Source organism: Stylophora pistillata, chromosome 4 (assembly GCF_964205215.1).
Source record: "Stylophora pistillata chromosome 4, jaStyPist1.2, whole genome shotgun sequence".
NCBI lineage: Eukaryota > Metazoa > Cnidaria > Anthozoa > Scleractinia > Pocilloporidae > Stylophora > Stylophora pistillata.
In genome coordinates this window covers 11,188,688-11,214,935 of record NC_142522.1, presented here as the reverse complement: position 1 = coordinate 11,214,935, position 26,248 = coordinate 11,188,688, and the positions used below count along the sequence as shown (strand labels likewise).

General features: G+C 38.6%; 3 protein-coding genes and 2 long non-coding RNA genes across 5 annotated transcripts; 2 read left to right on the top strand and 3 right to left on the bottom strand.

Moving 5' to 3' along the window:
- Positions 1-3,623: 3,623 nt before the first annotated feature.
- LOC111333042 (uncharacterized) lies at positions 3,624-5,039 on the bottom strand. Its single transcript, XM_022938565.2, has 2 exons — positions 4,884-5,039; positions 3,624-4,537 (listed from the first exon to the last, which is right to left on the bottom strand). The coding sequence occupies exons 1-2, from the start codon at positions 4,911-4,913 to the stop codon at positions 4,127-4,129; spliced, it is 441 nt and encodes a 146-aa protein (XP_022794300.1). The 5' UTR covers positions 4,914-5,039; the 3' UTR covers positions 3,624-4,126.
- Positions 5,040-6,024: 985 nt separating this feature from the next.
- Positions 6,025-12,043, top strand: LOC111333075 (uncharacterized). The gene is made up of 3 exons (XR_015999695.1): positions 6,025-6,151; positions 10,670-10,773; positions 11,581-12,043. It is a non-coding gene; the product is annotated as an uncharacterized LOC111333075 (long non-coding RNA).
- Positions 6,557-17,455, bottom strand: LOC111333074 (uncharacterized). Its single transcript, XM_022938595.2, has 6 exons — positions 17,003-17,455; positions 14,978-15,114; positions 13,722-13,821; positions 10,132-10,269; positions 9,661-9,792; positions 6,557-7,734 (listed from the first exon to the last, which is right to left on the bottom strand). The coding sequence occupies exons 1-6, from the start codon at positions 17,127-17,129 to the stop codon at positions 7,412-7,414; spliced, it is 957 nt and encodes a 318-aa protein (XP_022794330.1). The 5' UTR covers positions 17,130-17,455; the 3' UTR covers positions 6,557-7,411.
- LOC111333076 (uncharacterized) lies at positions 15,101-18,719 on the top strand. Its single transcript, XR_002695113.2, has 2 exons — positions 15,101-15,287; positions 17,495-18,719. It is a non-coding gene; the product is annotated as an uncharacterized LOC111333076 (long non-coding RNA).
- Positions 18,720-19,412: 693 nt separating this feature from the next.
- On the bottom strand, positions 19,413-25,309 carry LOC111333073 (uncharacterized). The gene is made up of 5 exons (XM_022938594.2): positions 25,150-25,309; positions 24,989-25,073; positions 21,860-21,941; positions 21,200-21,430; positions 19,413-20,919 (listed from the first exon to the last, which is right to left on the bottom strand). The coding sequence occupies exons 1-5, from the start codon at positions 25,194-25,196 to the stop codon at positions 20,855-20,857; spliced, it is 510 nt and encodes a 169-aa protein (XP_022794329.2). The 5' UTR covers positions 25,197-25,309; the 3' UTR covers positions 19,413-20,854.
- Between the last annotated feature and the right edge of the window lie 939 nt (positions 25,310-26,248).

The following is a 26,248-nucleotide window of genomic DNA, read 5'->3' as shown; positions in this document are numbered from 1 at the left end:
CAAATGGCCTCGTCAATGTCGACGACGACAATTGGCGGGCCAAATTAGACAAACTAAGTTCGGTTCTAAATCTTTGGAAACAAAGAGACCTGTCTTTTATCGGTAGAACCTTAATTGTAAACGCTTTAGGCGCAAGCCGTTTATGGCACGTTGCTAAAGTCATCCCCCCACCCCGTTGGGTGCACGATAGCTTTAAGTCGATCATTTGGCCTTTTATCTGGAAAGGAAAAATGGAAAATGTAGTCGCGATCGCTGTTGTGCGCCCCCATCCTCTGGGGGCCTCAACGTCGTTAATTTTAAAGCTAAGTGCGCTAGCCTGCGCCTTTCTGTTTTTTCCAGTTTAAGAGATGACTTTGGCACATCCAAATGGCATTACCTAGCTCGATATTTTTTAGGACATAAGCTAACTATTCTAGATCCCCGTTTTTCTTTTCCCACAAATTCTGGCCCCTCTTCCTTCCTTCCTTCCTTCCTTCCAATTACTACCGGCTTTGTTTAGATAATTTCCGTACCTTGCATCAGAAAACTGGTGCCTTACCTGATTTACTCACCAGTAAGAATTTATATCTTTTGTTGCTTGACCCCGTCTGCGTTGCACCCCGGTGCTCCGGTTTTTGGGCGTCTGCTATGGACCGCCCCATCAATCGTTGGGCCTGGGTGTGGCGCAAGTCTCGCCTAAAGCTAATTGAGAACAAGAAGAACGATCTAATTTGGCTATTGATCCATAGAATGATCCGCGTAAGATATCTCCTAAAGTCTTGGGGATACATCAATAATGACAAATGCGCGATCTGCGGTAAAACAGAAACTATTGAACACTGTTTCTTGGGATGTCCCAGAGTTGTGAAAGTCTGGGACCATTTCTCTCCCCTTTTTCGTGTTCTACTCGACTCCCCCTTCTCTATCTCCCCTACCTCTATCTATTACCCCTTTTCCCTAGACCAATCTACCACCAGTATATCCTTATCTAACTTTCTCAAGGCAACCATCATATATTGGTGTTGGCTTGCCAGAAATAAAGCTACCTTCGAAGGTTCTCTTTTGAGCTCCAACGCGATTATCGACTTAATTAAAAAAGATGTCCAACTCAGAATTCTTAGCAGCGACACTGATACCTTAAGGAATTTTTGGTCTTTTAAAAACGAATTTTGTTCGGCCGATGCTGGTAAACCTGTCTTCTTTCCCTCTCTTGCTCCCCCCTGAACCTTTGTATATAATAAAACTTGTTAAACCTCGCCCATGAGGGGTCCTTACTCCGGGCTACAGGCCCGCGCGCTGTTTGCGCCCCACATGGTCGGGACAAAACTCTTTGTAAATAGTAAATAGAACTTTATAAATAGAAAACTTGTAAATAGAACTTTGTTAGCTCTTACAGGTGGGCGCTTACTCCGGGCTGTTATAGCCCGTGCGCTGTTCGTGCCGCCTGTAAGAGAAAATGTCATTAGTTAATGGAGACCTGTAAATACTTAAGTAACTCATAATTTAATTCGAATACTTTAATCAATTAGAATTGTAAATAGATATCATTGACGAAATAAAACCGCCTGGTCTCCAGGCTTTTATATTTTAAAAAAAAAAAAGTACTGTCTGCAGTTAGATATAGCTCTTTGGCATACAAAGCTTTGCTTTCATGTCCAAATTGAGCACTCTATCTAGGATGAGTCATTGCCGTTGCAATTGCGCATGCTCGCTGGTTTACTCTAGTTTGAGCACTCTGGCATGGCTTAGACGATACCACAAAGGTTGGGTCGTTTGGGGTGACCGTCTCGGTTCTCCCCCATCCTAGCATTAGCACTGCACTGATGAGGCCCAGAAGGCCGAAACAGTACTGTCTGCAGTTAGTTATATATATATGTATGTATAGGATTTTAGTCCTTTTTGAAGCATTGTAAAGCGCTTAGCACTGAAAAGGATAGGCGCTATATAAATATTTTTATTATTTTATTGTTATTATAAAGCTTTATTACGTCAGTCAAATTAGCTAATTTTTCATTAATTATGCACTTGAAATGTTGTGTGAGCCGCAATAGTCTGATCTCCTTTTGAAAGAAAGAAAGCGAGTAAAGGTAAAAAACTTGCTCAATTAAGAAATAAAATTATTCAGAGATTAAAGTGAATTTGGAAAGATTTATTGTTTATAGTGAGTGTCAATAAAAGGCAAGATCGAACCATTTATTGGCTAACAATGCAAGTCATTAACGACGATATCATGAAAAAAATGTTTATGTGCCTAAACAAGTTCAAAACAAGTTTAAAAAACGCTTGTTAAAACATGGTTCATGATTAAAACATTCACAATTATAAAAAATCCAGAGCGGGGCATTAATGATGCAGAGGTCATCTTGCCACAAATAAAGCGTATCCCCATGTCCTTTGAAAAATTAGCATTTTCTTGTTTAAGTTTGCATGTGGCTAGCATACATTTCGTCAATAAATATGCTTCACGTGTTGGACGCAAAGAAAGCTCTTGATCTCGTCTCCAATCATGTTTTCTTTTTATGTATCTGTTCGTTTATAAAAACAACACAGTACGTTAGTACTTTTGGCGAGATAATATCGTATGTTCACGTCATATTGGCTTAACTACTTAGCTTAGTGTCATGGGTTAGTGTTCCACTAAATTTCTACGATATCCTGAACTATTCACGCATTTTGATTGGTTCTTACTTGTGGTCTATTGGCGGACAGACGAATACAACAGTAGATGACGTTACCATCGACAACAGTTTGCTCTTATTTCATCATATGAAACAAATAGATTCTATGCTGTAGCGGGTCAATACAGTATCGCGTAAGAGGTCCGAGTGTGGTATGAACGTTAGTGACACTTTCGTCTGCGTTGCGTAGGTCACTTTTTTGTTCTCACCACATTTGGACGTCATCTATGATCTATTTCTGAAAAGACGCATGGCATAAAATATTTTTGTTAAACTGAAATCGAAACTGGACTTGAACTGAATTTCAGTAAATTTTTTTCCTAGTATGCTGCGTTTGCTGTGCATTACTTCAAATACACAGTCTCGAAAGGAGTCTTAAAAATAATCGGATTATTCTGTCGAACCCTGGATTCGTCGTGAACATTAGATCCATTCAATACATGTAAATGTATCTTTCATTTATAGTAAACAGAGAAAATGACCACCGATACGCCTAAGTTACACAAGCGCCCAGTGTTCTTTCAACAAATTAAACAAACAACAGAGACAAGGGTACTTAGCGATATATTTCAACGATCAAAATATATGTTCCCGGTCATTTGAATTTTAGAGATGAATGATATGCTACGCGCGTTGTTATCGGATTGAAATATGCAAACACGGTCAAATGTCTCTAAAAAGGAATTGAGGGCCTCTTAAGTGATCACTTAGCCATGATCTTATGCAATCTATCACTTGCATGACTGTCTCGGATTTTCCCATTCCCTGTTTTCAGATTAACTGAAAAAAAGGTCCTCTGTAGGTTGCAAGTCACTTTTTTAGACAAATATTCCCGCGTACGTAAGCGATTCGTCTTCCTGCGAACAAGCCTCTGATTTCATAATTTGAAGAAGTTGCATCATCATATTTTAGCAGACTGAAGCAATTAATGACGTACGTAGCTTCTTTAAATGGTGTGTAATTCTGTCTTTTAAGTTTCGCTTTCGCTTCTTTCATTTGATGTTTTTTCGCTTTCACTTTTTCGTCTTATGATGCAGTTGCTTCTACTGAAAGAGCTTGTTGGATACGAAACTAAAATATTCGGTCTGAAAAAAAGTTACACGTATTTATATTTGTGGAAAAACTTTTAATAGTTCATTGCAGCTCGCAGTTTCGAAATAAGTGTTTATGTGAGTGCAGATCACATTTGCAACGAACAACATAACTCAGTTTCCTATTTACAATAATTCTGCAAGTTTCATGCCCAACTCCTTTGAAATAAATACAAATGGCATTTTTTTAATTCTCTGTTTAACAAGGTCGGTGTACTTTTTTATGTAATATTCCATTTCTTTTAATTTGTACTTTTATTAACTCAGCTCATCTTGATCATTCATATTTAAAAGAATTTTCTTTTGATATTAAGAGTAACTTCCTTTTCATATTATTATGAAAATTTTCCAAGGATCTTATTCCTACAATAGGGTCCATTATTTGAAACAGTCGTAAACCATTGATAGGGTTTTGCCATTTGAGAAACTTACAAACCTAAATTTTTCTTTACACCCTTTCTTGCAATGTGGTATGGCAAAAAAATAATTATAAATGAGGCGCTGATCATATTTCTTTATGCACTCGTTGTCTTTAGTACTCTTTGGAAAACTTGTCTTGAACTGTTCAGCAGTGGCGTGTTCTTCTTGGATCACTGAAGTTGAGTCTGTGGTTTTTTCCTTCTCTGATTTTGCGCTGCGAATCTCACGCTGTTCTTGTCTCGTATTGATGTTATTTTTTTCCGAAGAATTTATCATCCCATGGAGTAGAGAGACTGAAGGAACCTTAGGTCTTGCTTCCACTTGTATACTACAGTTCATGATTAATACGCCCAGCGCCATGAAGACTAACTGAACAAACGTTGAAAGAACAAAAACAGTCATATGAATAACAATTCTACTAGTTTGAAAATCTATTTTCGGCAAACTGAAGGACGTGAAAATTGAATAATTGATCGTGTGAGTAACTACCGGGATAATGACTGAAGAAATGTTTGAGGGGAAAGCTAGCTCATTTAAAAGCAATCATCAATTCAAATGAAATGGTCATACCCATGATTTAAAGCAAAACGAAAATAGAAAGACTTCGGCGTTCTTTTCATCAATACGGTACCAATGTGTGAGAAATGTGTAAAAAATGTGGTCGAATCATGCTAAAACAAAACTATGTATAATTAACCAAGAAGTCAGCCTTTACCTGAATTGTTAGTGAGGCAGACATATTCATCCTTTCTTGGTTCGACCGCGCTGAAGATTTACGAATTAATATATATCAACAACTGATGACTGAGGTCTGAAGTTAGTTCTCCGTTCCTCCCCTTTAATACTATTCCGTTTGATTTAGACGACTAAAAATACCTTTTATTCGTTTCAGTGACGTTTCTATTGTTTAGGAGTGTAGGTGTAGCTTTAAGTCAGTTCCGCGCGACCGAGCAAGAAAGGGAAGCAGTTACATCCAGTTGGGCAAAGGGGGAAAAAATCCCTTTAGTCTCTGACGTTGAGTGAAATCACGCCGTAATTTTCCGTCCCCTGTTTTACTTCAATTCTTATTACAAAAACTTTTCAAAATTTTGGTTCCTTTTTCTTTAATGCCAAAGGAAATAATATACCAAAGGTTACGTGCTCAACCTTATTAAGTTAAAAGAAAAATGTGTTCATTCGTTTCTTTTATTTGATCGTCCTAAACAATTATACTTCTTGTAGAATTGTAGACCTTTTCTTATGTTTAAGGACTTTTTTGAATTTCTCCAACTTTCATCAGGTTATATCCTTGCTGTAGTTTCTTCCGGAAAAGCGAAAGTCAAAATGGTGTCACCCGGCACTGACTGACATTACACTGGCACTGACTGACATGACATGTTAGACATTCAAACAAGAAACCACAATACAAATGAACTGTTTCATACATTTTTATCTCCAATAAACAAAGCAATCCAAAATGCGTTTGAGGCAGAAACCGTGAGAGAAATTTGATAAAAGCACAATTTTCTGTGCGGTCGTTTCGAAACGGCCCAAAAATAAACTTTAAAGTTAATCATTCTTACGTAATGATGTAGATGAAGTCTGCTTCAATGTTGAAACTTAACTTAGATCGAAAGTAACTTAACAAGGGAAAGTTTTCCTTCTCAAACTAGGAGATGAGGCATTAATCCCTCTCTCTTGCATCATTTCTCTCCCTTAATTTTTTGAACCAAAAAAAAAAAGATGGAAATTTTTTTTAATTAATATATTCTTTAGTTCCATTGTATAATTTTTTATAAATGGCCTGTGCATGATTTGTCCGGCACGTCAAGCGTGAATGAATTACCATATTCTTGTCTTTAAATCGCTGTTATCAAGGTTAGTAAACATACAGTCGATTCATCGACTGTATCGTTTTCGTGGATACATATATTGTATGGTTTGGGCCGAAAATGTCGATAATGGGGGAAAAATATATTACTGCAGTACCAATAATAAAGCCAGGTAGGTGGAAATAGTTCACATGCAGCTATTTTTTCAAACTCACATGTGCCAAAATTATTCATTAAGTTCTTAAATTACGCACGAGTGATTTGTACACGGAAAAGCCTAAAGAGGCTTCTGTCTACCTAAAAAGGCGCTTGTAACAGGTAGCAGACAGGGTTGGGTCGAAATAGAAACGAAAGAACATGTCCTTTGTCGCGCCTGTTATTGGTACCCTGGTTTATTTTGACAGTTTTGGAAACGCCTATTAATAGAGGTCTGGACGCGTGAACGCTTCTGAGTTCTACCACGGTTGACTCTATACATAATGATTTCTATCCAGAATTTTTTAATTGAAAGGTCTCGCTATCGACTGGCCAACCATAATCTTCGCTTGGAGAACAGTTCTCTATTAGCATAGTTCCATTTTCAAAGGAAGAAACATTTTTAATTGATGAAGAACTTCGAAACTATTTTAAAGTGATAATCTACTTGCTTAAACCAACCAGCCATTTTAGCGGATTTTACCCCTTAATGAGATCACGACGATGTCGAAACCTTTGTGCGCTTTTAAAATGTGCTTTATTCTCAAATTTAGCTTTACTTGTTAAAATGCAAAAGTTTCTTGTCATAATTTAAATAGGCTCGGCTTCTACCGCTGTCACGAAGTACTTTCTATCTACTTGAAAAGATAGTGCTAAGGTAACTTTAACGTTCACAAGCGTGGTTTATATGAAAGCCCTCTACATGAAGTGTGCTTTAAACGTAACCACTAGCAACAAAATTATGGAGCAGGTTTTATGGCAAGTATTCTGCTTAAAATAGATCTCAGCAAATTATTACAAATCTACATTTAGAATTAATATCTTACTACTTCAAATCTCAGGGTACTGTTGCCTTGTTATTAGGAACTTTAAGAAAACTACGACGGCGACGGCAAAGAGAACTTAACGAAACGAAAGATATAAGAAGCAAAACAATAGTGAAACACGTGCGTTTTAAACCTTTGTACATTCTTAGCCTCCCATACAGAACAAAAACGTGAATCACCAACTTTTACGTCCTGTTAGCGAGGAAACCTCGGGAGCAATTTAGTGACGCTTTTACTTTGAACTCAGCACTTCATTCACATGTTTTGCCGAAGTGAAGATGTCGCACCGTCAGAAACGGTTAGCGCATCGAGCTAGTAACAAATATCTTAGAGGAAAATAAGCTATGTTTTTTCGGAAACGTTTTACCACACGACGCCGTAGTGACATCTTAAACTCCCTATTGTTTTTTTCAAGGTGTCCTTCTCTGAGGACAAGAATTATTCTTCCTATTCGCTCTCACGTACTGTTTACCATTTTTACTCCACTCAAGTGCGGTCGAAAAATTGTCCAAGTATAGCAGGCGTCTCCGCTTGTCTTCCTTCCCCAGGAGCAAGTACACCTTGTTGACCTTTAGACTATTGCAGCTGCAGGTTATTTCCTGTCCTCTTTTGTCCAACAACTGATGTTTGCTGTTGATCTTGACTCTTCCTTGTTTGTACAAGCGCATTATGCGGACTCGTAGACGAGGCAAGCCATTTTTTGATATCTCAGATTCCATTCGGGCTTTGATCACTGACAAGCAAAGATGTATGAATAAGACTGTGATTAGGTGTACGCACAGATTGTGTCTGTATTGATTAACGACTCGTATTCGTGTTGAGTTAGTACTGAATTATAAGTTGAGATCCACTGAATGGGTTCGTCATTTACCTTGCCTCGGTTCGAAGTGAGTGATACCTGCTGTGTCGAAAAGTGATTTACGTATGGGAATTAAAATATCGTGCCTTCAGGTTCACAAATGCTAAAAAACACTTTGACAATACTTCAAACGCGAATGATATCAAACTAATGCGTCGATCAATTCGAAGCATCAACATCCCTCAAGGCAAATCTCCCAAGTATTTCAACTTTAGAAGATTGGCTAGTTCAGATTCCCCACCCAAGTGCCGGGTTTTATGGTAATTTTGTTTTTGTTTGTTTGTTTGTTTGTTTGTTTTTTTTTTGATTTGAGGCAGAATGGCCAAGCTTTAAAACCTAGACCTTGTAGACCTTTTCTTCTGAGCTATTTACTCGCAATAGTTGACTTTTTACCTGTAAACAACTCCATATGTAATATAAAACACTTTCCCAATTTCCCAACCCAAGCCAGACAAGGTTCAAATTGCAACCCACCCCCCCTCCCCCCTCGGCACGGGTGCGGTTGCCTTAGAAGGGAGATGTCGAAGCTTTAAATCAAGCGATGCATAAGAAGCAACATGGTCAGGTGAACACAGGCCAATCACATGGACAGAATACTACAGAGCCTGATAAAGGAGGATTAGTCAGGTATCCCACAATTCCACGCTTCGAACTATATTATCAATTCGCTCTAGTCACGTAATCACTCAGTCGAGATGGAGGTAGTTGTGATCAACAGCGAAGTGCTCTCGCGTTCGCCACTAATTTATGTCAACTGCTTGGATTTGGATAGTCAGACTTACATCAAACTTTCCAATTTCGCTTGTTGTCCGAGACTTCCAGGCTTCTCAATGTGATATTCTTTCAATTTACCGAAACAGCTAAGGGATGAAAGCGAAGATCGAAGACGTTCAGTGCTTATAATCTTAGACTTCGATAGCGTCGAAAATCGGTCTCTTGCCGCTTCGGATATTCGACCATATGACGAATATGAAGGAGACAACAATATCCCAGAAATGCCCTGGCTAGACTTACAAGTCTCAAATTGTAATTGCAGTAGCTACCCGACGAAAGGAAAAATCGCCGTGAAAAGCCAGTCTTCTGAAGAAGTGGCAAGCGACTCGAGTTACCAAAAGAAATAAAGAGAGCACTCCATCACAAGCTACTAATCTTAATTCAGAAGCAAACCTTTACACAGATGTACTAAAAGGGGCATTTAATACAGGTAGCAAAGGCTATTGATCGATCAAAAGCGGGCCGGGTGATATACCAGTCGAGGAAAAACGTCAAAATTTTGGCGCCAAATTTAAGCAATTTTCAACGGCCACATATTCCTACAAAATTTGGGGACTTAAGGGGACCTTCGCTAATATTGAAAAGCGTTATCATTCAGGCACCACCGGGCGGAATAATATGCTTAAGTACCCACCAATAATAGCACAACAGGCAAATATCGATCAAGCGTTAAAGTAAAGCGCATAAACAAAGCCACTCAGTCGTGCATACCACTCATAACAAAGCCATTTTTTTTCATTTAGAGAAGAGCAAGTTCAAGTACTAAACTACTAAAGTCAACTGTTACAAGAACAGGTAAAACCGTTCAAATCACCTTCCGTGCTCCTGAATAAGGACAAACAGCCGTTTAAAATTCAGTCGACTTTCCAGCGCGTGCACGCGAATTCGATGCAATGTGACACCTTCTCATCGATAATAACGCGCAAGGGCTAATGGGATACCCGGCTAATCCTCTCTTGAACCTGATCAAGCTTCCGTGAGGGTGATTCAGGGAATTTAGCTTCAAGTACCAATGACAAAACTTACCAAAATCACTCAAACAAAACCTTCTCATGACATGTCTCTTGTTGCACCTTTTATTACAAATCTGTGGAGGAGGAAGTGTTGAGCCTCCTTGTTCTGAGGAATTCCGCCCTCGGTTAATTCGGTCTTGCTTGTCTAGAGCAAATATGGGACTACAAAGATTAGGAAATTGATACTTTTACTGGCTATTCCTGTAAATGACATGTGCTAAGTATATAAACCTATCTTGAAGGGTTTCCTTTTATTTGAAAAAGGCTCATTCATGTGATACACTCGTCCATTCTTTTTCTTTTGTCTTTCTCGATTCAGGTCTTACCTCTTTCCAAATTCACTATAAACTGAGTAATGCACTTGTTTTTTCTTTTTTTAGTTCTTTCGAAACCTTCATTTCCCTCTTTAGTTGTGTCTTTTAGCATTCTTTCCTTTATGCGTGAATTTTTTCATTCATCCCTTCTTTTTTTTTTGCGTACTTACCAGCCACGCAGTGGCGCCTCAGAGTGAGGCTCAGTGGACCCCATATCTTGCTTCCGGCCACCGCAGCAAAGCTGATGTTGATAGTTAGCATGGCCTCCCCTGTAACCCTCCCAGTGCATGGGAATTTCACCCTGAAAACTGAAGGCAGAAGAAAAGTATTACGCTAAATGGCTGACTTAGTTCTGTGCCCACAGAGGAATCATACCCCTGATTAGACTATCGTTAGTGAAGAGTAAGACATTTCGTGTTGGGGAAAATGGCCGTTGCGAAGTCAACTTTAATGACGCAGATAGCGTTGTAAATGGATTACGTTTATTTTAAACGTCCCTCTTTAAAAGAAAAAAAACCTTTGAAATCCTTAATCTTGTTTAATAGTGGTCTAGGCCATGTCATTTCTTAATAGCACGCGAAAATTCACTTTACAATCAAATTATCTTATCTCCATATGCTTCGGCGAATATTTTTAGTAAGCTTTATTTTAGGCTAATGCGATGTGCAGTTCTGCATAGGAATAATCTCTTAACTCTTGACCTTGCAGATTTGGCGAATCATAATGTAAAAAGGACACGTGTCAAGGTGTTTTTGACCCTCCGTGCTTGAAGACCACGGTGATATCACTTGTTTCTTTGGATACATAATCTGGTAAGAAGTAGTCTCGAGAAATCCTCTCTATCTTATTCGATTTAAGGTAAAAGTAAATGGGTTTTGATCCATCACCGGATTTTTTAATGGAAAGGGAGCGTCCATGTATAAGATAGAATACTCATACTAATAATTTGAATCTTTGCTAAGGTTGTTAAACAGAGGATTAGCGTTAATTATAACAGAAAAAGTGAATCCTCTTAATCTCTTATCGATCCGGTGCCAAAGTCAAAGTTTGAGATGCCAGGTCAGCGGGCTAATGAAATCAACGTATTTTCTGATTTGTATAAATTCTGTTTGATATAAATAATCCGCTCTCTTACGCTCATGAAAAAAAAACAACGTGATTGAGTAACTTTGTGTGCCCCAGTCAAAAGATATATGGAATTATGATAATATTCATGAAACGTGGTCGGCCTGAAATTCTGTATGTTTTCTCTCCTCAACGTTTCGTACCAAAGGGGTCAGTTTTTTTCCCTCGCATCCCTCCAGTGCCTTCAGTCGGCCAATAGAACTTAAAAGGCGCAGGCAGTCTCCTTTGCAACATGACTTCCTTCTTAAAGTGACCTTTACCAAGGTTATGAAACGGTTGAAAAACAGAAAGTATGCAGTATACGAGTCTGCACGGAGTTAGGTCTCATGACCACAGTCATCTACATTCATGGCCAATATAAACCTCCCTTCAAGGAAGCTTAACTCTCCATTCCCTCCCCTCCCCACCTTCCCTTCCTTAGAAAAATTAGAGCAATCATAAAGCACTAGAACGAATAAAACTTTAAAACTCACCCATGGCATTTTTGTCTTAAGCGCTAGCGATGACAAGGGGAGGGCGTGGTCGACACGTTTTGACTAGAACTGCAATACCTATCCTTGCAATTGACCACCACGAGACACCGACAAAAAGATCAGCCTACGAGAGTCAATAATTAAGTACCACCTTATGTTGAGGCTCTACAGGAATTAGATCTACAGCCCAAGTGACGAAGCTTGCGAAGTGTCTGGCATGCCAGAGCCCCGCAGAAACCAAAAGGATTCGCAGTTATGTCGCAACCCTAGTGAAAGCCTGCTCATGCTCGCAGGCAAGTCAATAACAGAATTTGCTTGTTGAGCAAAAGGCGATCTTTACTAGTTGAAAAGCAAATTTACGAAAAAAAAGTCTTTTTAATTTGCTTCTGTAGACAGAACAACAAAATTAGGCTTAAATTTGAAACCAGAGGAACAAGTAATAAAATGAAAAAAAAAAAAAAAAAAAAAAAAAAAAAAGAAAACGCGTCCATCGCTTAGATAACAATATTCTTTGATTCTTCTTTGTTATTGCATAGCTACTTTACTTTACTTTTTATCTTCTTATCTTCTTTATTCTTATTTTATTATCATCTGTACAAATATATTTTTATTTCATCGCGAGACAGATACCGGAGATCCACAGCATATATTATGTAACATGAAAATCGACTGAAACTCCCGCAACTGAAATTAATATTGTATCATGCTCTGCCAAGAGAGGATAAAATGCCCTTTTGGTTCTGCACAATTAATCAGCAACCTTTATTTATATTATCATTTACACCCCGAAAACACGTTTTGTTCATCAGCTATACGAAATGACCTTAGAGCAGGCATCTAAGACAAGAAATCGAGATAGCATATGGATTGGATTTATTCTAAATATAACAAGATGTCCACAATTAAATCGTATCTCTCAAGCTTATGTTAACCATGTTGCTTTGTAATGGTTTTTCGCTGTGATTGTCTCCTTCCTAAAATATATCGATTCGTCATGTGGGAGTCTATACTGTCTCGGATTTTGTGATAGTTTCAAATAAATCTCTTGTCTACCAAAAAAGGAACCTTCACTCCTACATCACAAGACTAGTATTCATTCATCAATCGCTGGAACCCTCACGTCATGTTCTGAGTCTCAGTAAACAGTTCTCAAGACTTTCTAAAATTAGCCCATGCGCCTCGAATGCTATTACTCCACTCAGACTTATTGGTAGATGACCTGCGCTGTCAGTATTTCTTTAGCAGATCGGTGAACAATTCGACGCCTAAAAACAATGACTGTGATTTTTTGAGAAACGTTTTCGACCGTTACAGCTTCGATTAAAAAATATTAAGAAATTTCTAGTCGAACTTATGAAATCAAGTAAACATGTTCAATACTCAGTCAGACGAACTCATTTTACGCGCAAGATATAAAGATGTAAATCCAGCCACAGAAAACAGCATCTTTCCATTTTTTTTTCTTTAATTTTCATCGAGATCTTTTCATCTTGTACACTTTATATACTTGGAAATTGAATGACATAATCCGTTTCATATAGGTGAAATAATGGTGTTGTAGACTTCCAAGCTTGGATTAACGCCTAGATGGAATTACTAGAAGCTGATTCAACTTTTTTCCGCATAATGAAAGCCCATTTTGTGCGTTGATGACTGCGTTGATTTATTGGCATCCACCAAAAATTCCCTTTAAGGTCCCCCAGACAGTCCGATTATTTCCATTTGCAAATCTTTATCAAGACGAATTGACAGCTTGAAAAACTCTATTTTAGCCTGCAAACTGTTGCATTACCGTGACCTCTTCCGTTGACCAGACTAGAGGCCGTGAGTACGTTTATATATTTTTGAAAATCATATCATCAAACGATGCCTAGAAATGGAGAAAGAGGCCTTTCTACATGCCCTTCTGTGTTCTTATTTAATCGTTACGTCTTGCTTGCGATTTTTTGGCCCAGCCATCGTTTTAAGTCTGTTAGCCAACTTTCTAAAATATTCTTATATGTCACAGTATCGTGTTTCTCCTTTTGTCTTAAATCAGGTATAGAAAGGTGAAAGTATATTCTGTCTTGAAAGCTCCATCAAGTGTCCTTTCCCGTTCTTTTCGAGAAGGGCCTTTTAGAACTGTAGGAGTATGTCCTTGAAGCAATCACAAATATTCTTACCTTTAGTTTTTCTGGGTACCAGTCCCGTCAAACGGATGTTAGTCATAGGATGCCTCATGATGGTTTCGTTGCTCGATTGGAAGTTCAAAGAATACTGAACCTGGAAGAATAAGTGTCCCCGGTCATACCGCAAACAGTCACTTAACACTGTTCCATGTTGAGTTAATAAAAGCTTCTGAAACACGACTGAGACTTCGTTCTCGGCTTATCTCGGTTAAGATAAGGGGAACGAGCGAGTTCGTGGCGAGTTTCATTTGCCATCAAAATTGTATTTTTCTGTTTAAAAATGGATGTAAGGCGGTGGCTATTTCTCTGATTTATTTAGAAAAGACAGATAACATCGTGAAGTATTTTATTGTGAGGGAATTGAAATTAATCGTAACTTTAAAGGGTGCCCACTGGTTTGGACGGAAATTGATTTTTTATATAGTAACAGATATAGAAATTGGAAGTTTGTAGCCATTCTCCGAACAAACATTGCACGAATTCCACTCTCTCAAGCTTGAAACCCGACGTTTTTTCGTGCCAGAAAGTTCTGCCTCACTCTAAGACTCTTGTTTTCTCTCGGGATTTTTACTTTATCAATTCAGAAACCAACTAATTTTATCATTGCCATGGAAAATTGCCAGAAACATTTCGATACAGATCGTTCATTTTTTTTTTATTCACTGATCTCGTTGTTAGCCGATAATTGCTTAACAGTACCACTAATCCCATCATTTCGTTGATTTACGATTACACTTGCACTCCTCCGTTGTGCTTAGCTAGGCGTGGGAAAATTTCTTTTCTTGGGTTATTTTTGCTTTTCACATAAGAGGTAAAAGAAAAAAAATAGTGATCAACTTTCAAGACTGGGAAATAGATACAAGCCATTTTCCTTAGCTCGTTTGATTTGCTTTCTCATCCAAATGTGTCGATTTTCAAACAAAAACAAACTTTACGTTTAATCACTTCCCTTTTAAATCCGTATCCATTTTATTTTCTAGCCATGATATTGATGTAAGAAGTTTCAGTTGTCCAGTGCTCTCGAATTTTACTTTACTTCACTTCTGTCTTTTTTTTAATTTAGGGAGACTACCGTCATCCTCACTGAATAGAACAATTGGAAAACGTGCTGTAAGAGATAAAGAAATTGAAGAACAACTGGAACATAGACTTTTTACGACACTATTAATGATTCTATCCACAATCTTTCTTCAGTTTTACCCATTTATCCCTAAAAAAGAGAGAGTGCTTTACTTAATTGTACCTCTTACCTTTCCAGTGCCATTGAACCGAAATTTGAGGTCTTTGATTTTGTGGTCAATTGGAGGAATCATGCTGGACAATATCGGTGTCTTCAGTATGGGGGCCACAACACCATCTTGGACGAGGTACAAGTTCGTTTTTAAATCTGATGACATAGAAGTAAACATTAGACTCTCTTCGTACCAGTTATTTCTTCGTGGAAACTGGTTCATGCCGGCTTTTAAAGCTTTACAACCAGAGTTGAAGAAATCATGGACATAGAGGACCACTTTTTTTAAAAATAGTGGTGCGTGGTCTTACATGACGGAGCTTAGTAAGGTGAAGTTCTATAATCTAATTTTAAAAATGTGTCATGACGTTCATTTAGGAAGATATATGACGCAATCTATGTTAGGTTTTCGTCTTGAACAGGGGGTACCCAAATTAGGGGATTTTCTTAATCAGGGTCAGGGTCTAAAGGCCTTGGCGGCCTACAACCGAATCAAACGTTCTTGAAAGCCCCCTCCCCCCTTTCTTCCCCCCTTTCTTCCCCCCTTTCTTCCCCCCTTTCCTCCCCCCTTTATTCCCCCCTTTCTTTCCCCCCCTTTCTCTGAAAGAAAAATTATGATAACATCGCTACATTCTAAAAAAAAATAATGATAATAAAAGAAGCTTATCAGAGGACATTAATTTTGTGATCGCCGGGCATTGCTTCATAAAATCACAGGGGAAGCCATTCATCAAGTTTTTATCTATATCAATAAGCCTTAAAGGTGCGCGATTTTGATTGATAACAACTCGCTAGTGGCTGGAGTCAATACTAGTTTGAAACCAAGGGTGTTTACATGTCCTTGCATAATACAAAGTTGTACTCATAACAGCATGTTTTCCTAGCAGCTGAACTATTTAAAAAAAAAAAGAAATCTGCAAATCATAAATAGACGTCAAATGTTTTTGTGTGGTCTGCCGTTAAAAACATGCCTCAAGATGAGTAACTGAATTAAGCTTAAAACCTATTCTTTTATCATTAATATTGTTTACGATAAAGTTACTGCGAAAAGCCCATCAAATCAATTAATACAATAACAAGCGGCACACGCACACAAAAAGAAAAAAAAAAGAAGAAGAAGAAAAAAAAAAAAAAAAAAGGCCAAAGCATCATGCACACCAAATCATCAAAAAGTGGGCAAGTTTTCAGTAATGAGACGTGGCTTCTTTCAAAATTATTTCTCGTTATCGGATTGCTCTCATTTCCTTTGGAATGAAAATGAAAAATATGTTAAACGTTTGTCCGGCGTTTGTGCACAAGGACACCAATATACTCCAGTTTTCACCTTTCCTTTGCATGCCAGACAAATCAAGGAAGAGTCAAATGACTTTGTGGTCCAAATTACCACGACAAATAGTCGATGTCTCCTCCGATGACACAGCATGCAAGGATAAATTCCTTGTGGTCTTCTTGCACAATCAGAGCCACTTTAAAAAGGAATCAAGTCTTAATAGAGAGCTATTTGGCCCTGTTGGGGAATTATTGACAATGCTGCAGGTGACTCTATCGAAATTTTACTGAGAGCATGAAAGAATTGCTTATTGAGAAAGAATGCCGAAAACTGTCCTCTTTTGCTGTTTATCCGGATTTCTCCGTGACTCTACCCGACTAAGCCGTGGAACGAAAATAACTCTGAGACACCAAAACGCGATAACAGACGTCATGTTGCTCTGAAGAGCTGACGAAAGTTGTAGATTGTACTCAAAGTGGTGGCTTTTCATCTAAACTAATAAAACCAACAATGGAGAACGCATGACGCCATCGTTATGAGAGACTCCAGGATGGCCATTCCTAGGTTGAATATTTGCTATGAAATTTCTACAACGGTGTATTTGGTTGCAACATTTCCATTCAAAAAAATGCAAAGGATGCCTAGATTTGTCTTTGTGGTCACTGATTAAATCAATGCTCAGACATCAGTTTCGGGGTGAAAATAAACTATGTAGAATCTGGATTTATGCAAAAGAAAGTCGCTGTTTGCAAGATTTGTGCTTTATTTACTTACCATAAAGAAAACGCGATACCTCTTTTGCCTCCAGGAAAACGTTCAGCTTTGCAGAGCAGTTGTAAAAGAAGAGCAAAGAAAACAAGATGAAGGCTTTGAGAAAGTGGCGTGTTTGTAGCCCGGCCATAGCTCTTGGGAGGGGGTTTGCGCTCCTCTGTCTAAGCGTTCGTGATAGTTAGTTGAACTGTTTAAAATCAATGCTGTCACAGCTTTCGCTTATAAAGACAACATCATTATTAATTACGGTAATTAAAGTCCGCAAATGAAACCCAATGACAGATTGGTTAAGCTTGTCATCTGATTTAGCCACAAAGTAAACAGTTGTTAAAGCAATATCGTGAGTTGTGAATAGAGCTGACAATTCTGCAAGCCAAGACTTTCCTTTGATGCACAATACGCCACTGGCGCACATGTCATCTGTGGCGTCTGACTTATGAACCGCGACGTGAGTTTATTTTGAAGATTATTTCTGAGACGATTTTCTCTCTTTAGGGAAAACAACAAGGGGTGGAAGATGAATGACTTGTGGATAAACTGAAACAGGTGAAAAAGAGGGCCACAGCTGTACAAATTAGGAAAGCAGTCGAGAACAATTAACGCAAATTCCTTTTCGAGGCCACTGTCGTTAATTTTGATTCACTGATAGTGAATTTCCGGACCCTCTACATTCCTGCTGATCCTGGGTTTGATTCAAGCTGTTCCTCTGCAGGACAAGAATTTTTAGAAAAAAAAAAAAAAAACAGCTACAACAACAACGAGTGTTCCCATAATGCATCCCTTCCATCTGTCTTCGTAGTCGAGGAGAAAAACATATTGCATGGATGTTTTAGGGTCAAAATGGGATGTTTCACAAAACGTCAGAACCCTTGTCCCATGTATTTACACTCAAAGATTATTTAAAGAAATGTTATTCGTCGTAAAAGGAAGCTGTTTACAAAAAGGAATCACTGTAACCAGAAACGATGCGCGCCGATCTAGTTTGTTTTCGACCGCAGTAAAAGAGGACTATAGTTTTAAGCTTTCCTTCTCAGAAGGTAATCTTAAGCTTCGCTCCAATGGACGTCAATTTTACGTATAGAACGATAACGTTGTTGGCAAGTGAATAAAGCCAGTCTTTGTTCCATTGGTAGTAACCGTTAAAGCTTGCTAGATAATAACAACCATTTCAGAACTCATCTATTCGGAAGGAATTATCAACACAGTACAGAACTCATCAATTCAATTTGAACTCATCAATTTCATTTAAACCAGCTATTTGCTGAACTGGGCTACCCTGTCTAAATATTCGAAACAGATAAATAAATAAATAAATAAATAAATGGAAGGAAGATTCTGTTTACAATGGCTTTCAGTAGTTAAGTAACGCTGCCAAGTTGGGACAGATTTCTAACTTGATAAGAAAGCCGGACTGGCGCCAAACTTTGCCTCATGTATCAAGGTAAACCAGGAAAGCCTACCTTCCGTCTTAACTAGTATCGTCAAAACAACCAAAGAAAGGTCGAAACCATTAAAAGTAGATATCTTTTACTGATACTTGTACTTGATTTGATATAGAATTGATTAACAACCACAGTTAGCCATAATGCAACCACAGGTTACAAAGCTTCATTTGGGTGGCGAATTTCTTTTTTTATTTTAAATCATCGTCTTGAAGTTCCAGAAAATCAACATCCCTGCTGAGAACTTGATTTACATTAAAGATATTTGTGGACTTTGAGGTTGTGGCCACTGATCCGGAAACCTACGACGTTAAAGTGATTTTTTTTTTGTCTCAATATGCTTACAACAAATCACTTTACAAAATTCACATAAAGTGATCAATCCTTATTCGATTAAGACGCAGTTTTGAGCTCAGAGCTTTCTTCTTGATACACTATCATTTGACGAGACAAAACGGAAGCAGAAGAATTTTAAAGGCGCTCGAGCGATGGGGGCAAGCGTATCGAGATGACTGCCGATAAATTTCGTTAATGACGTTTTAACTCCATTTACGTCCATTACGATCACATTGATGAGCCTGTGGAGGATTTCTATCCGCGGAATTGGCAGATAAATACAAATCAATCAATGATGTTCGTCACAAAAGGATGTTCAAAATGTAGCGAATCAGGTTACAACATCAATCACAAGCGCAATCATCAATCACACAGGACTGCACTTGTCACAAAGGAAGGTTTAGTATATGGGAAGCTGCATGACGGAATTAAATTCTGCTCAGGGTAAAGTAAACAGTAACCTTTACAAAAGTAGTAGAGGGCCTCTTGATATTTCCTGGATCAGGGTTTTGCTGTTTTTGGTATCCGTCCAGAGGAAATCGTTCTTGTATTGTCCCCGTATTGAGAGCGAGGCCCAGGGTACCCTAAAGCGTCTAAGTGTAAGTTGAATTTGTTTAGGAGTGGAAGTAAAAACATTTGGTCAAGTTTGATCTTTAATAATAACAGGAAAAAGTATCTTAACTCTAGCAATCAAGTAGCATTAATATTATTCTCTTGGTACAATTTTTGTCAACGATCATCGCATACAACTCGCGTGCTCTCGCTGCTTGTTTGCCGATCTCGAAAAAATCGCATTGACTACAACCAACAAGGTGTATCAGGATTGTAGCCGTTTTTATACCATTTTAGTCATTTGTCGCTCGCATGCGATGATCATAAATTAAGCAAAAATCGTACCTTGGAGTTTAGCCCTTTCTATGTTAACTAGCGTGCACTCGCCGTTTACGGTAAGCCGAGCTTCCTGATATGATGTCACGTGAAGAGGATTTCCACGTACTTTACCATTTTAAAACACAAATAGAATAAGAAAACATCAACCGATTAGTATTCTGAATTGTTTTTGATATGATTCCGGAAATCCCATTTTATTCTAGAGTAAACGACCTCGTCCACTTGCAGTCTGCTTTTCGTATGATGCACGATCCTCGCAGTAGATAGCGCTATTTAAGCAATAGCGAAAATTCTCGCTATTGCTTAAATAGCGCCATCTACTGCGAGGATCGTGCATCATACGTATCTAATACCGCAGTTCAAAATATATGAACTTCATATATTTCATTGTATCTGAGTCTGCTTTTCGTTTCTTCTCCTATTACGAGCCCACGCGCGAGGAGGGAAAATAAATGTGTCATTGACGTCTGAACGGGAAGGGTACTGTCTTATTCCTACATTTAATCCTCCTAATCTCTTCTCATATAAAGCTGTCGCTCCCTCACCCCATAATGAAAGAAAAACAGATTCTGAACACTGAAGGGGTGAATCTAGTCGGGGGTTCGAGAGTCCGGAACACACCTCCCTCCCTCCGTCCCTATAGACCACAACTTCTGAAACGACAGGATCGCAATTTACTACTCAATGTAAGGTACTTCAAAATCCATTCGTCTTGAAATAATTCTCAGATTACTTAAGCTATAGAGTAAAGAGTAAATCTTGCTTTTTCTGATTCAAAGTTTTGACCCCCCTCCCATCAAAGATGGTTGGATCCACCCCTGTGGTGAAGCAGGCTCTGAAAGGGGGCCGGAGGATAAGCAGAAAGAGGTTTCTTTTTTCTGAGTGTGATCTCATTTCTTTCCCCAACTCGTTCGCTTACCCCATTTGATCGAAAGCATGGAACAATTTGCAATTCTGCTACAATTACAGTCCATGCAAGCTTCTATGCATGTATTAACATGCTTTGTTTCCTTGGTATATGAGAACTTATACTTCTATTAATACCTATTTTCATTTTTTCTTGGCATACAAAATATTGCTGAATTTATGTATATCATAATGCACGATTCAACAGTACACCGATGAAACGTTCCTTCAATCGCAACAGTGATCAGACCATGCGACCAACCAGCTGATTAGAACATGATCAGGGAAAAAACCTTTTGCCCAGCCCAAGGAAGGTTTTGTCTGAGCCAAACGTGGTCGTACCCTCTGAAAAGTGAGGAATAAAATGATCAGTGACCTGAAAGAACCAGACTTTACACCTTTTGTTAACTTGCGTAACAGTCTTCTCTGTTTCCTTTCAGCAAAGAACAGAGAAGTTTGAGCTAAGCGGAAGTCACGCAAAAGCGTGAGACAATGGCAAGTCTATTTTAGCGTGACTACCCCTCACCGCGTCACGCTTTTCTCGTTTTTCCTGAACAGAACAGAAAAGACTGTTACACAGGCTGGCGAGACATAAAATTCCCAACTGCTTGGCTGAAGAACTTACTCTTTGGTGGTGGCTTCTCCATATACCAGTACATATGTCCCTCTTTAGCCCTGGCATTTACCGATGTCCTCAACAGTTTGGGAGGCAGGGGTCGTGGCTTGTGATAGTCTCCTGGCAAATTACCGTGTAGCTCTTTGACGAGAATGTCGCTGAAATTGGGCCCACCAATACGCGTTAGGGTCCCGTCAATTTCGTGTCGGAACTTTAGGAGTTTTTTCTCTGACTTCTTGTCTTAATTAGAGAGAAAAGGATCATAATTTTCTTTCCTTTAAACAAGACAGCGAACTTACCTCTCGGACTTCGTGCGAATAAATCTTATCTTGTCGCTTTTGCACTGCAAGTTTTTATACGTGAGCTAGGCGGAGCACACTAAAATTGCACGTAGCATGAAGCGATTCCTGAGGACCATTATTATTACCTATGGATAGACTTGTCCATCGCAAGTTACCGACAGCATCAGTTTCACCGGATTCCCTAACAATTTACATCTACTGGTCGGAGAGGCACTGAAAGGAAAGTGTCTTGCCCAACTGAATCCGAAGTTCGATGGACTAACCATCAGACCACGTTGTCACCTTCATTTCTTCGGAAAGCCCCACCTTACAATACTTGCAATAATTCGATGAGTCAAAAACGATTACGAAACTTGTTCATATTTACCTGGATGTTGCTCGTGCCGCATTCGATCCCCGTGGAAAGTCTTTACTTCTCCTCTGGTGTCTCGAATGGAAAATGTGGCAACCTTAGGGCAGAGAAAAAGAATTTGGAAAATCACGCATTGGTCACGAAAGTGTTGTATACGGCTTCGATATAAAATAATACTGTTTAATCATGCAGTCAGATCGTCCTTGAGTGAGGAGTTTTTCTTGACGTTTCGACAACCTGAGCAGAAGTCATCATCAGAGTCAAGTGAAGAGTGTTGTCAGTCGATTGTTGTAATTAAGTTCGGTATTGACCATCCATGCGATTGAAATTGAACATGACAGTAATACCAAAGTATTTACAGCAGAATTAAAAAGAAAAAAAGGCTCAACAGGATACTGAGTGGGAGATTTGCGACACCAGTTAGTATACAGTAAATAGTTTTAACCCGGGGGTAACATGTGATCGTGTTGTGGGGATATTCCACAACCATAGAAGGACAGTTGTCGGACGTTTCGACAACCTGAGTGGAAGTCACTCATCATCAGTCAAGTGAAGGGTTGTTCTTGTTAACTAATTTGCTATTCTTTTTTTTTTTAACATAGTTATATCGTATATATGTATGTATATATATAATTTTCCATTTTAATAGTTTTAATAGTTTTATATTTGCTGCACATGTATTAATACCAGCGGTTCCTTATGGAATTGCCGACACATTTTTTGCAGGGTAAATAAAGATTATTATTATTATTATTATTATTATTATTATTATTATGCAGTATACACGTTTGGATGCTAGTGAGCTAAGCAAGATAGGGCGAAAATTCGTAGCCTATCTGCATGACAGGACTGTTAACTATAATAATATCTAATACTACTTAAATATAAATGATCAATATAAAACGATAAAAGTGTCAATTGGCCCAATACTAAGATGTTTTTTTTTTAGATGTTCATGATTTACTGTTCGGTTCTTAAAATATCCTTAACTTAAAATGTTCATAAAATCCTGTTCATAAAAACCAAATCATAATGTCCTTAAAATTCTTACGCTGTAACCAGTTTAAATGTTCTTGCAATGTTCAGAGTGCTACTTAATACAGCTTTCTGCATTCTCAGCAATATTTCTTTGTATCTTGTACCAAAGAAGCCCTTCATTTCAGTTTCCATAGCTTTAGACCATCCTCCAAGTACATCTATAATGACGTTTACTTGTGATGACGTGATGTGTTTACTTATAATGACGTTTACTTATTATTATTATTATCATTATTATTATTATTATTATTATTATTATTATTATGTCGCAGAGAAATCAACTGAATGCTACATTCTAATCAGGCAGCACAGGGCGAAAACCGTAACCTGTGAGCCATGGAGTAAAAAATAAATGTACATTAACTAATCCTGAAAAGCTTTTCCGTTGTGTCTACGGTCCTCCTTCTAACAGGAATTCAAACTGCCACCTTGAAATTCCGGGCAATATTCAGCGTGCCCGAGAGCACTGCCTTCTGCATCTTTCGCAGGACGTCTGTGCTTCTGCCTCCCACCAGCTCGCGCATCATGACATCCAGCTCCCGTGACCACCCCCCGTGGGCATCCATAATGATGTTATATTGCTTCACCTTATTATGTATATATATATATATATATATATATATATATATATATATATATATATATACATGCTCGCTGGTTTACTCTTGTTTGAGCACTCTGGCATGGCTTAGACGATACCACAAAGGTTGGGTCGTTTGGGGTGACCGTCTCGGTTCTCCCCCATCCTAGCATTAGCACTGCACTGATGAGGCCCAGAAGGCCGAAACAGTACTGTCTGCAGTTAGTTATATATATATATATATATATATATATATATATATATAATTATTATTATTATCATTATTATTATCATTATTACTAGCTATAAGACTCAAGTGGCGTAAGTCGGTAGTCATTACCACCGACTTACACCACTAGTCACTATTACCGTTAAAAATTTCTCAGGATTATCGTCACCGGGACAATCAGACTACACGACAACCAATACAACACTATAACAACAAACACATGAAACATATGTGTGAACTGCGGTTATGAGACGTATATGAGAACGATCCTTCGCAGTAAAGCACTATTTGAGCAATAGTGAAAATCAGACCTGAAAAAAATTTCAGGCCTGTACGGGATTCGAACCACTGACCTCTGCGATACTAGTGCAGCGCTCTACCAATTGAGCTAACAAGCCAACTGGGAGCAGGCCATCAAATTAATTCGATATAAACCCGTAGATGATAAATCAAACAACAACAAACATATGAAACATATGTGTGAACTGCGGTTATGAGACGTATATGAGAACGATCCTTCGCAGTAAAGCACTATTTGAGCAATAGTGAAAATCAGACCTGAAAAAAATTTCAGGCCTGTACGGGATTCGAACCACTGACCTCTGCGATACTAGTGCAGCGCTCTACCAATTGAGCTAACAAGCCAACTGGGAGCAGGCCATCAAATTAATTCGATATAAACCCGTAGATGATAAATCAAACAACAACAAACATATGAAACATATGTGTGAACTGCGGTTATGAGACGTATATGAGAACGATCCTTCGCAGTAAAGCACTATTTGAGCAATAGTGAAAATCAGACCTGAAAAAAATTTCAGGCCTGTACGGGATTCGAACCACTGACCTCTGCGATACTAGTGCAGCGCTCTACCAATTGAGCTAACAAGCCAACTGGGAGCAGGCCATCAAACGTTTCAACGTCGTAACAATATATTGTTGTCTACCTTTGGTAATCAAGCTACCGGTATACAGCTGCTTTCGAATCGAAAGTCAGTAGAATTTCATGCGTGACATTTCTTGGGAATCGTTCCCGTCAGTTTGTCAACAACCCAGTCGGAAAGTTTGTCCATCTTTAAATAATTTACACTCCTTGTGAGTTACCGCTTTCTCACAGAGTTCTGCTTCAGAGAGAAAACTAGGAAATTAACTGACTAACAGAAACCGAAGCATGGAAACCATCGCCATATGCCTGACAACCAATCATACCGTTGTGTATGCAATATAGAGCTCGCATTAGGAAAAATAGTTAACTTATAACAATCTACCGCAGTCAAACTGTATTCTTTAGGTCTACCTTATGTTTCATCTTTGCCCAGTGATCCGTATTCCCTGCCATGAATCTGTGCTTCGCGGGTTCCTTTTGTGCCCAGTGCGACAAACTGTAAACAAACAGAAAGAGTCAGAGTTGTTATCTCTCTTCGTTGTCCATCGTCCAGTCTTGAGTCGATCACTCACTAGGGCAGGCTTCCCGTGTTATCGCGATATAATTGTATATCAGTCATGTTAGGCTTTAGGGGTGACTTGACTAAGCCGGTGACATAATAATTTGAAGACTCCTTCGGCGAGCATTTGTTCGCGGCTGCCCGTGTATTGTGTTACTTGGTTTAATTTGTATTGAAATAATTGCAGGGTGACGCAGAAGTCATAATGCGCTGTCATGTGACTTGAATGACCCGCTCCACAGTTCAGTGGAGACGGAAGAATGGCGGGCGAGGAACGAACATTTTTCTTTTCCTTTTCTATTCGCACACGTTTCCCACTCAAAAAAAGGTGAAACGCACGAAAAAATAAAACTTGCTAAAAAAAGAATTAAATTGTCTGCAAGTTCGTTGACTTTGATGATGACTTCCGCTCGCAGTGCTGCAGTTGTCGAAACGTGAGTAATCAGTATTGCTGAGGTTTCAGAAATACTTTAGTACCTTCACCCGAACAATCATACTCGACGATCAAACAATTTGGGGATTGCAGATCCTGTTTACCTCGTTCAAAATTTTTATTTGAACGAGGTAAACAGGATATATCCCATATCTTTCGTTCTTATTCCCAACTGAAGAAAAACAAAACAAAACAAAGCAAATCTGAAGAAACAAACAAAATACACTTTCTAATACCATCATGGATTTTTTTGCTCGGCAAAATTGCCGGTATTATATTTTAGGGACAAATTATGCTACAATTCCGGTGGAAACTTACTGGACCTAGTCTTTTAGTGGGGGCTTTAGATATTGTAGTCTTGAATTTGATAAAAAAAAAAAAGTGGGATAAATTTGATTAGAAAAACCAGGAGTTTGACAACAAACAATCGTGCGATCTTGTGTGCCCTACCATAAGTCGGCAATTAAATGGAGTTTTGTGGACCTTCTTGTCACGCAACCGTGACGTTGAGTGCGACCTAAGAAATAAGGGCAATATTTTGTAAACAATTATGGAGTTCTTCCTTTGTAAATGAATGCATCTTTATGTTCTTCTTGTGAACACTGCTCTCTTTTGTGATGCTTTTTTAATTATTCACATTTTTAATCCGGGAATTCACATGCAGTATTTATCTTCGTTT

What these genes read in the sequence shown, in the direction of transcription:
- LOC111333073 (XM_022938594.2), bottom strand. Translation starts at nt 25,196, where the DNA reads ATGACTGATATACAATTATATCGCGATAACACGGGAAGCCTGCCCTA. An exon ending in AACACGGGAAGCCTGCCCTA is followed by an intron (nt 25,074 to 25,149) that starts GTGAGTGATCGA and finishes GTTTGTTTACAG; the next exon opens with TTTGTCGCACTGGGCACAAA. An exon ending in GCGGCACGAGCAACATCCAG is followed by an intron (nt 21,431 to 21,859) that starts GTAAATATGAAC and finishes TCTCTAATTAAG; the next exon opens with ACAAGAAGTCAGAGAAAAAA.
- LOC111333074 (XM_022938595.2), bottom strand. Translation starts at nt 17,129, where the DNA reads ATGGCCGGGCTACAAACACGCCACTTTCTCAAAGCCTTCATCTTGTTT. An exon ending in GGTATCGCGTTTTCTTTATG is followed by an intron (nt 15,115 to 17,002) that starts GTAAGTAAATAA and finishes CTATGTCATCAG; the next exon opens with ATTTAAAAACGAACTTGTAC. An exon ending in GGTTCAATGGCACTGGAAAG is followed by an intron (nt 13,822 to 14,977) that starts GTAAGAGGTACA and finishes TTATTCTTCCAG; the next exon opens with GTTCAGTATTCTTTGAACTT.
- LOC111333042 (XM_022938565.2), bottom strand. Translation starts at nt 4,913, where the DNA reads ATGAATATGTCTGCCTCACTAACAATTCAG. An exon ending in CTGCCTCACTAACAATTCAG is followed by an intron (nt 4,538 to 4,883) that starts GTAAAGGCTGAC and finishes ACGTTTGTTCAG; the next exon opens with TTAGTCTTCATGGCGCTGGG.